Genomic DNA, 11537 nt, shown 5'->3' on the forward strand with positions numbered 1-11537 from the left:
CGTTTTCGAACGCGATAATTTCCCGGGGCCCGACGGGCCAGCTTCGACGCGTCAATAAGCCATGCACGTTGTTGTACGACGATTAACGATCGATCGCTCGTATCGCGCGTGACCGTGTTCCGGTATTAAGGCTCGCTAGGCGTGTACGATTCAGCTTCGAGATGAATTACGATGGTCCCGGCCACGTGGCGATTAATAATCGAAAAGGCGTGCGCGCGTGTTTCCGTTCTCCACGAATGGTCTCTCCACGGGGCCCGTCTCGATGCCGAAAATTGCAAATAAACGCTTTCAGAACTTTCAGAAAATGCCTTTGAGTCTTTCCATACTCGTTCAAACTCTTTATGAAACTGTGTCTTTCGAATTGGCGTGCTCCAAAGGTCTCTTATTTTTCCCGAATTTTCCTTTCAAAGAATTCGAGAGGAAAAGGGACATCGAATGATCGAGCACTAGCGAGAGAGACAAGTCGATCGTCTCCCTCTGTTGGCGAGCGCGGGAAGCGTCGCTACAGCGTATCAAGGAAGTTTTGTGGAGTTAACTGGACGCGAATTCCAGGCCTCGAACGTGTTAATGCGTCGCAAGTCGTGGGAGTTGGCCGCGACCGACGTTACGGAACTTAATTGAATCGTTCGCCAAGAGTCGAGCAACGATACTTGCCCGAGCTCACAATGCGTTTAATGTTAAACGATGACATAGAATGATAAGAGGAGTACTTGCCGAGGTTTCGAGTCAAACGATATAAAGATACACACACCTGGTTTGCTATCCCCGCGCGAGAATAGATTGTCCGGTGTACCCAAATAGCTGTACGGTGGATTGGCATTTTCGAAGCAGCGATTCTTAACCTCGAGCCCACGGAACGGTTAAAAGAAGAAAATATTCCACTATTTTTCTATTAAACTTAACATTTATATTTGATTCGAAACGTTTCGACTCTAGTTCGAGTCATCTTTTCGAACTTTTTCAAACTATTAAATACGCTATCCGAAATGGTTATGGAGACAAGATTTTGACATCTAAATTTTAAAACACGAAGAAGGGCAGTAACGGTCTTCGCAGTGGTCAAGAATCTCTGCTCTGCGGTGTATTTTGTCCGTCATAGTAAACGTAGTCATAGTTGCAAATTGCTATCCTATTTCGCGGTAGCAACTTTGCCCGAAGTGTTCCGAAAATAGAAGCCGGTTGAACTTCTAATCGCGTCGGGAGCACTGTCTGTTACACCAGCCCCGCTGACGAGCTTAACCAGCAGATCCGAGATGACACGTGAAAGGATTTGTCATCTTATCCGTTTAGAATGTTTTAGAAATACATGCTCGAACCCAACTACTCTCATCGTTCGTTTCTAATAAAAAGAAAATCACTTGTAACTTTAATTTTAACAAGCATTTTACTAAAAACGAATTTGCCAATTAAAGACGGTATTCGAACGATTTTTTAAACACGACGAAAGAGCTATTGAGTACAGTAGCGTCGTTCTTGCCTATCCTAAATTTTGACCACCCACTTTCGAAGTACATATCTTGTACGTTCCCACGAGACAAACGATCCCCGGTATCCGAAATCGCTGAAATATTTCTCGATTATTATTCCGAAGTAGCAACGCGTTTCTAATGCGTCGAAATCTCATCCTGATTCGTTATGCATTATTCATGGTCCCTCTAATCTAACCTAACAATTTCCGTACCCTAACGAAGAAACTTGAGAGGGGGGGAGAGGTTTGGGCATTGTCACCACTCGGAGCACCCTTTGGTCTGGGACAAGCAATGGCCGTCGACACGGAAGAGAGAAATAGTGGATCCATTAGCCGCGCGTCGATTAACCCGAAGGTGCACCTTTGCAGACTCACGCGTTCTACGAGTCTCCCGTAAATCCAGGGGTTGTCCGTTGGCTGGGGACCCGGTGGCATGAGTCACGTGTTTTCGAATACCAGGGAGAAGTTACCGGAGGGGTAGTCACCCCCCCATGGATGGATCCTGCGAACCCCAGGCGAGGCGCGCCGGTGACAGCCAGTCATATCGCTGGAGATCGATTAAAGCCCGGGTATATACGGCAAAGTCCTCGACTTATGCGATTAAATCGTTCCGAAGCTTTCCCGCGTAGATCGAATCGTATAAATAAGAGCAAAACCCTGACTCGTGTATTCTAAAATTTCACCCGTTCGAATTAAACTTTGGAAGATTCAAAGTCTACCCTCTGCTAGCATCGCGTACAAGAAACCCTTAAACACTGCTCGAAGGTCCGTCAGGTAGCCTCACCGGGTCCTCTGGCGACCCTAGAACGAAAGGTTTACCTTCCTCCTTTCTCTCCAGGTGTCTCGAAACCATTGTCAAGACACCGACGTTTCTCGAGACGTTCCAACGGATGTAATTATCGTCGGTTGTTCCCATAAAAAATCCAGAGATCGTAGGATGTTCGCGGCGAGTCCCGGGACGCGTCCGTCCGTCAGATCCTTTCCTCGCGCGCGTCAATCTCTGGTCGCCACACACGTAGCCTGAGCTTGTTCCTCCGCGCTGAGATGCAACGCTGGCTGTCGTCTTATAAATAGCCACGGAGCGCGTGTCGGGGTGCTAGCAGTTAACAAACGGTAAAACTAACACCGCCTCCTACAATAACATTTCGCTCCGGTCACGTGTTTTCCGCGGCCCGACTATTATAAGATCCGTGGCTGTCGTCTCGCGTTGCTCTTGGTCCTCTCCTCGTTCTTCCTCCCCCGTTACTCGTCTCCGCCGTCCGTCTGGCTTACCCTTTCACCCCTGCGGCCGATTCCCGGCCCGATCCCGATCGATCCTCCCGAGATCTAGCCGGGGATCTAGGCACGGACGTTGATTTATGCGCCCAGCCACCTGAACCCCCGTTTGCCCTTGTTCGTTAAGGTCGCAGACGGTCGTGAGTCCGTCGGGCCACGAATAAACCAGCGAATCTCGAGGTTCTGTCGGCGGGTGGGTTATGCAAATACACACCCAGGTCCCGCGATCGGTCTAGAATCGTGTTTCGGGGTTATATAATGTTATGCTAGTTCGGCGGGTCGTTTTCTTTTTCTCTCTCGAGGATCGACGGAGCTTAATTAGGACCACCGTAAGGGGCCTCGAGATTGAACACGTTTTTGCCATGCCTCGGATGGCAGCGTACGGAGAAATGACTATATTTAAGGGGGGATGGCTGATGATGCTCCGAGATAGATGACACGCAGGGGAGAGAAATTCTGGTTTTTGTCGGCCGTTTCTTTCCACGGTTTTTGTGTCGCCGCGGTGGCTCGGGGGAAGCGCGAAGGACGTCGTACGCGTACGATGCTTGAGTGATTTCGTGGCGCGATATATTTATAACGCGATTTTTCGGCGGGGTCTTCGAAACGCCTTAATCTAATCGTGCGACTTGTCCGTTTCGTCGCGTCGCTCCGTCGTCCGGCCGCCGCTTTATCGAATCAGAACGATGTCGCCGGTTTATCGGCACGGAGTATTTTTGAATACGCGCGGAGGAATGTCTGACTCAGATGAGGAACGCGCGAACTCGACTCGAAGCGTGGTTGGAAAGAGGTTGCGGACGATAAGAGTGCAACAATATCTGTCCATTAACCGATTCGATACGCGTACATAGTATGGAGCGGGTACGTGTCATAGTTGGCCAAAGAAGATTGCGAATCGACCATACATATTTACGAGGCACTCGCTGAGACTTGCACCGATATCGCGCATCTTTAATTACGTGTCTCGACATAATACTGTCGGTGGAAGCTCTTCGTTAGCCGCGTAGATCGGGTCAATTTTAGCTTCAGAAATATGGAATTATTGTTTAGGTTAATATGTTAGGGAAATCGTTTACCGTATTTGATACATTATCAAAGAATCAAATGTTCATAGTGGTATAGAATCTGATTTACAAATTTTTTTGTCTCTTATAACCCCAGTACAGTAACGATTCTTGAAACGAACCCCATGATTCCTAAATACCAGTTACATTCCTGAAAAGCATTGCATCAAGGGTAAAATAAACTGAAGAAAGTGTTTGATTGTTGCAGGCCGGAGTAATGCGAGGCAGGCAGGAGTAAGCGAAGGATCTATCAGAATGGGACTCGTTCGACGGACGAAGCTGCTTCCAAGCCGAACGATGGCGACCCTGTTGCCGTTGCTGGTGCTCGCAGCATTACCGAACGCCCGATTAGAATCAGCAATCAATCCGGCGAGCAGCGTGGGCTCGATATCGAGCGGCGCATCGTCGGCCTCTTCTTCCGCCTCCTCTTCGTCGATGGTGGGCGTCGTGTCTGGCAGCGGATCGGGATCCGGGGGCATGGTAGGATCGGAGGGGGGTGCTGTCGCGGGCGGCGGTGGCGGCGGCGGTGGGGGTGGTGGACACTCGTCGCTGAGCGGAGGAGCGGCTAATGGAAACGGCAGATGCGAGGAGATCACGATCCCGATGTGTCGCGGTATCGGTTACAACCTGACGGCGATGCCGAATGAACTGAATCACGATACGCAGGAGGAGGCAGGCATGGAGGTGCACCAGTTCTGGCCGTTGGTGGAGATCAAGTGCTCGCCGGATCTCAAATTCTTCCTGTGCTCGATGTACACGCCGATCTGCCTGCCGGAGTACACGAAGCCATTGCCAGCCTGCAGGAGCGTCTGCGAGCGAGCACGAGCGGGGTGCGCGCCGTTGATGCAACAGTACGGGTTCTCGTGGCCGGAGAGGATGGCCTGCGAGCGACTGCCGACCCACGGCGACCCGGACAACCTATGCATGGAGCAGGACAACAGGACGAGCAGCACCGGTCCAGGATCGGGCAACGGCGGAGCGGCGAGCAGCGCGCCATTGCCACCGGCAGCACCACCCAGGCCCACCAGGCCGACCAAGACGACCCAGCCACCGCGGTGCAAGCCAGGAAAGAATCAAAAAAACTGCCAGCATCCCCCGGGGGAAAGGGCGAGGGAGTGCGCGTGCCGGTGCAGGGCACCCCTCGTACCCCTGGGGGCGGGGGGCACGGTAATACCGGGCCCGATAAGCGTCAGCAGCGCCGGCAACATCGCCAACGGGGCTGGACTGGCAGGCATGGCCATAAGTGGAGCCATTCCGGCACCGCCGATAAGCATCGCGCGGAACATCATTCAGGACATTGCCGGAGTACCGAACTGCGCGCTCCCGTGCTACGGGGCGTTTCTCACCCCCGAAGAGCGAGGGTTCGCGGCCGTATGGCTGGCTCTGTGGAGCGGCCTGTGCGCCGCAAGCACGCTCGTGACCGTCACCACGTTCCTGATCGACACCCAGCGCTTCAAGTATCCTGAGAGACCGATAGTCTTCCTCTCGGCCTGCTATTTCGTGGTATCGGTCGGCTACCTATCGAGGAGCGTCTTCGGCCACGAGGAGATCGCCTGCGACGGTCCAGCGTTGAAGTCCGGGGCTCAGGGACCGGGGGCCTGCGTGACTGTTTTCCTCATGATCTACTTCTTCGGCATGGCGTCCTCCGTCTGGTGGGTGATCCTCGCGTTCACGTGGTTCCTCGCGGCGGGCCTCAAGTGGGGCAACGAGGCGATCGCCTCCTACTCGCAGTACTTCCACCTAGCAGCCTGGTTAGCGCCCACGGTACAGACGGTCTCGGCGTACGTGGCCGGCGGGGTAGCCGGGGATCCAGTGGCGGGAGTCTGCACGGTAGCACCAGACGGAATTCGTTCGTTCATCCTGGTGCCCCTGTTCGTGTACCTCTTGCTGGGAACGAGCTTCCTCCTCGCGGGTTTCGTGAGCCTGTTCCGAATCCGATCGGTGATAAAACGGCAACCGGGCGCCAAGGCGGACAAGCTGGAGAAGCTGATGATACGCATCGGCGTGTTCAGCGTGCTGTATACTCTACCGGCGGGGGTGGTGTTGGCCTGCCACATGTACGAGACCGCCCTAAGAGGCGAGTGGCTCGCTTCGCTGGCCTGTCCGTGTCGGACGAGAGCAAGACCTCTCTACTCCGTCCTGATGCTCAAGTACTTCATGGCGCTCGCGGTAGGCATCACGTCAGGCGTGTGGATCTGGAGCGGCAAAACCGTCGACTCGTGGAAACGTCTATGGAGGCGTTTGTTCGGAGGAGGGAGCGGAGGCGGCGGTCACGGAGGCGGTGGAGGCGGTATGGTAGCAGGCGTGACAGGCGTCAGCGGAGGCATCGGCAGCAGCAGCATCAAGGGCGTCGTAGGACGTGTCGGAGTCCCGTATCCTCCGGCACCGGGACCCGGGAGCGCCCTGCTGCCCCCGGGCAGCGTAGCGAGCGCCTCCCAGCATCATCTCCATCACCACGTTCTCAAGCAACCCCCTCTCTCGCACGTATGACGTCACCAGTCGGCGGGGGGCGACATGAACACCGCTGGCTGCGATCAGCAGCAACAACAACAGCAGTCGGTGCAGCAACAGGAGAGGCCTTCCGCCCTTAGCAACTACGGGCCCATTTAGCCCTTCGCCTCGGCCTCGCGCAGGCACACGCCGCATACAGCGCCGCACACGGCGCCACACACGCCGCACTCGGCGGCTACCATTTACTCGAGGAGGTCGCTGGCGTCGACCACTGGTCCCCTCACGCCGGCCCATGGACTCGCGCCATCTTACACGCAGGCAACCGAGGTCTGAATCGATTTCCGACAGCGGGTACGTCAACGAGCGAACAAGGCCCCGGAGGAGCCGCGGCGCTCCGCGACGCCTCGAACGGCGTCGATGACTCGCGACGGTGCTTCTCGATTACCCGATATACGTATTAGCCCGTACGTGTCTTTGCCGGGAGTCTCGAGCCGCCTTCTTCTCTCTCGCCTGTGCGCGGCGTGCATTAGCGTGAGAGTCGCGGACGGTTTACCGATCTTGCAATATTTTTTTTTCTTTTTTTTTTTTTTGTCATTTGCCATTCCTCGTACATTTACCGGTGAAATTTCATCGCAGCGACGGCAATGGACCCTCGGAAAAGCGTCGACGCCAGAGGGCGGTGGATGGTCTCAATATGGCTGTCGAGACTGCTCGGTTAGTGAGATTGTGATTTTTAGTGCATCGATTGAAAGTGACGAGGAGCGAATGGTGTGCGCGAATGGACGTGTGACAGGTACTCTTTTACACGTATCTATCTCTACTCTTTCTTACTTATATACCGTAGCGGAGCTCGTACAGTCCGCATGTCCGTCTAACGTGTATCGTCTCGTCTATTTATCTAACCTAGGCCATAACTGAATATAGGGTGTAAAACACGGTTTTCTTCTGGTTCGTACCCGAAGGGCGGCGGTGGTCCGGCATTCCAACGCGTGTTTTTTATAATTTCATACTGTCGCTAGTCGTAACGATCGATCAAGCTCGACTTTTTACGGGGAAAAAAACGAAGAAAGTATATACTCGTAACGAATACAGGCTCACCGCCGTCGATCGTCGACAAGCACGACGAGCGAGTGTATAGCGCAGATGTTAAGAGATAGGAGAACGAGGCGACGTAATTGTAAATATTACTCTTAGGTGTTACGTAAAGCGCTGTAAATAAAACAAAATAGAGGGGGGAGAAAAATTAAACGATCGTCGAAACGATTGTATCGATCGACGCGAGCTGTAGATCCGCGGAAGTCGCGCAGACGCGTGGATGTCACTGTCGCCGATGAACGCCGCGTTCCTTTCGCTTGGTCTATCGTATAGTTCGTGGAGCCTCGAATTCGTCTCGAATCTTTCGAAAATCGCCGACTGTCCCTCGAGATACGTCAATGGCACGAAAAAGACAGACAATTCGCTCGTTCGCGCAACGAGAATCCGACGGATGCCCAGTTAGCGATCGGAATACCTCGAAGAGAAGCTTCGAAGGTGCCGCTAGTCTTGCCACGGACGAAGGAACGCGTCGATGATCTGTATATCATAATCACATAAAACGTAATCTCAAATAATTATTACCAGAGAAGCGAATCGGCATGGTGCGATTTAGTTTCGATGATTACATGTTCCGCCACTGTTATATAGTTTTAAATAAATTCTAAGTAAATGGATGGTGATTTTTTTTTTTAAATATTTATTTTCGTGCATTATCTTGGTAAACAATCAAAAATGAAACTGTCGAGGTTTCGATCGTTAACACGTAAGTACATTTTCTTTTATAGAGGTTTAAATTGTGTTTGAAGAATAGTTTAATTCTACTTTAAGGAGGTGGGACGGTGAAACTTGAAAAAACAACGATAGAACGTATTAAAATGATACTTACTCGGGACTAGGTTTCAAATGATCGTGATATACGGACCATTTAGAACGATACGCGCGGGTCGGCGACGACGTGATTTCGCGCGTCGAAAAATTTTTTAACGCCGAACGAAGTCCCTTTCCCCCATGCTCCTTGTCCGTTTTATATATTACGTACTCGTATATATACGCGTCTCGAACGTAGCAGGCAAAAATGTATAGTGACAACATCAGAGACACCTGGTTTTTGTACCTCGCACGGCTTCCGGTCCCGCCGAGGGACGCGGACCGTGCACACGCACACGGGACACGATCCCGCCACACACGTACAGCCGTACACACGCGCACGCCGTAGAAGAAAGATACGAAAACAGTTCTGTGTACCCCCCGAAGTAGATATATATATATATAGAGAGAGAGAGAGAGAAAGAGAGAGAGAAAGAGAGAAAAAAATGAAAGATAAAGCAAATTTGTACACGCTCACGGTGTGTCTATGTCCGCGCAATCTAGAAGTAGCTGTTGACACAGTGCGAAATCGGATGCACGCATAAACGAGCAGATCGTAAAGTACGTAAATATATACGTGTATATAGGAAGACATGTGTATAAGTATATATTTAGGTACGCGTATATATATAAATATTACAGATACATATAAATATATAAATATAAATATATATATATGTCGAAGAAACGCGCGCTGTTCACCAACGGTATCGATATCTCACAGTTTTTATACTCACTTGAAAGAGAGCAGAGGGAGGATAGACAATTCCCGGGGTAAACGTCTCTCGTCGGTGCTTCTCGTTCGGGAACATCTCGCGAGCCAATCGCGTGTCTCGAGGTTCAGATTTGAGCAGACCCGTGACAAGATTTGGGGGCGTAAAGGGGCACGTGCCTCGGGCTGCCGGGTTATTCGATTAATTGTTTTAACGTTTCCCATGATCGATCGTTTGAAAATGGTTTTACTTTGACTTTGTCTCCAAAAGTTCTTCCAACGATGCAAAATACTCGCGTAAAAGATAGTAGTGTGTGTTTATCGTGAAACAAATAAGCCCAAAGGGCCTCCCATGTGTCGTTGATGCCCCTGGCACTGAAATATTCGAGCACAGCCCTGGAAACCGGCGAAGAACGACGCGAAACAGTCCCGTGTACACTTCTTCTCGTAATTGTTTTCCTTTTTTCCGTGTTGGGGGACGGGGGGTGGCGTTCCATGGTTGAAATTTCAACGTGCCACGCGATCGTCCCGCGAGATGTCTCTCGTGGAGGAGAGCCAGGTGGGAACGGGCACGCAGGGAGCAAAACGGAACAGGCGACAGGACTGAAAAACGATAACTGCCTCAAGCGAACTTAAAACGAAAACGAAATAATAAAAAAAAAAAAAAATAAAAAAAAAAAAAGAGAACTCGACCCGTATCGCATCCCGGACGGGGACCACTGCCAAACGAAACGTACACGTGTAATGTTGTAAAGTAGCGAGAGTAAAGAAACCTTTTAGTGTCACATATCACGCCAAGCCGTTACGAGCGAAAACGGACAACGTCGCGTTCGTGGATGGACGATTGACGTCGAGGAGAGAAAGGAAAAAAAGAAAGAACGAACATGGTCGGGGAAACGAGTCGACGGTGCGCGACGCCGTCGGCGACGCCAGGACGCGAACGAACGCGACGCTAGAGAAACGAGAGGGAGGAGTTTATAACGAGTATTTGTAAGCCACTTTTTGTCACGATGATTGTCAATAAAATTGAAAATACTGTGTGTATAACGAGTGTGTTCCGGGATTTCCTCCACGTTGGCTCTTTTCGAGACGTTTTCTTTTCCGTTGGAACAACCGATAAGGGGAGCGCTTATTGGACGGAGTCGAACGAACACGACGCGTCTTCCTCCATTTTTTCTTTTTGTACGTTTTCCTCGTTTGGCTTTTACGTTCTTTCCCCCGCCCCTTGAAACGCGCGAATCCTGTTCGAGGTCCGTACTCGACACCGTCTTTGTACAACTTTTACGTTGCCATAGTAGTTAACGAATGACCGACGACCATATCGTTATATAAATATATATATACTGAAATCAAAATTGTATACGATTTTTAATATACTTTATTATTATTTAAGTTCCTTGCGTTTGTTCTTGGTACCTCAGAAGCTGTCCCCGATCCTTGCAGTTATAAGTTTCCGGTCGCCATTTTCTTACTGGTTTTTCGTGGGCCCGTAGAGTCTGTGGCGCGAAATTTGAATCCGAGACGCGTAAAGTGTGGAGCAAGGTAAGTCGTGGAACTGAATTTTATTCTTACGTGGTATTTTCGTCCTTTACAACGTACAGGGTGTCCATAAAAGGGGCAAAGACGTTCTCAATTGGACCTATTGAAAATATTTATGTTTTGATCTGTGGAATATGAGAGGAATAATTATTCATCGTCGAGTTGCCTTAAGTAAATACTTCCTGCTTTAAATCACGACTGACTATAAACAGAAGTCCCGGAGACCCCACACTTCAGTTTGTATAAAGCAAAAAAGGGTCCCTTCTGTTTAAGAGGCTCGAACAAGTGGCCACATTCTTCTGTCTGGGAGTGAAGCGAAGTAGCCCGACGCGAAGTCGAAACTATGAAAGGAATTCAAACACGAGTCGTACTTTTAAACAAGTTATGACATCGGCGACTCTTCAGCGTCGTTAGAGTTAATTAATCGTTTCGATCCAACATCCTCCAACGAAAATACGAATTTCATTAATCGACAATGCAATCTTTATTGGGAATATTCGTGTAAAGAAAAAACTGATAGCTTCCAAAATGATAATTTATCTTATATTTAGTGGGAGATTGTTCTTTGATTTCGTTTTTCCTGATAACATTGAAACTTTGACCGCGTTTCGGGAGATCTGCTCGACGGCGCAAGGAACCGGAAGCAGCCCTCCGAATTCTATTTCGACGAAAAATGCGCCACAAACTAAAGTCCGACTCTAGCAGCCCGTATCCAAGGAAACGCGCAGCTAAGAATACTCCGAACCTCAAAGGGTTGATACCGAAATTTCGCGTTTTCAGCGTTGAAGGCTGTTCTTCGCTCGCGGCGGATCCATTAGAGAAGATAAATCCGTCTTTAAGACGCATCGGCCGGAGGGTGGCAGAAAAGTTGTCGGGGAACGGGGCTGGATTGTTTATAACGCCACTCTCTCTCCCCCATCCTCTCTTCCTCCCTTTCTGTTTGTACTATGAACAGAAGCAGCCAGATAAAACCACGAATAATCTCGACATATACAGCGGAGCAGTGGTCTCCAAACGTTCCACGCTCCCCTAAAAGAAATAATTCTCCGCGAGATAAGTGGCGGGTTTACAAGAAAAATATATATCAAAGATCGTTAACTCGCGGACCGTTAATATATTAATATAAAAA

The 11537-nt window shown here is 50.3% G+C and overlaps 1 protein-coding gene across 1 annotated transcript in view; it reads left to right on the plus strand.

Annotated features, from left to right (window-relative positions):
* LOC122402032 (frizzled-2-like) overlaps positions 1-10180 on the plus strand; it is a 44815-nt gene extending 34635 nt beyond the window's left edge. The window contains exon 2 of the mRNA XM_043404541.1: positions 4013-10180. Coding sequence (XP_043260476.1) covers positions 4060-6294 — 2235 coding nt within the window. The 5' untranslated portion in view covers positions 4013-4059 and the 3' untranslated portion in view covers positions 6295-10180. The remainder of the gene's footprint in view (positions 1-4012) is intronic.
* The last annotated feature ends 1357 nt before the right edge of the window (positions 10181-11537 follow it).

The sequence above is a fragment of the Colletes gigas genome, unplaced genomic scaffold, assembly GCF_013123115.1.
Source record: "Colletes gigas isolate AHSC1104 unplaced genomic scaffold, ASM1312311v1 Colletes_gigas_Sc00031, whole genome shotgun sequence".
Taxonomy (NCBI): domain Eukaryota; kingdom Metazoa; phylum Arthropoda; class Insecta; order Hymenoptera; family Colletidae; genus Colletes; species Colletes gigas.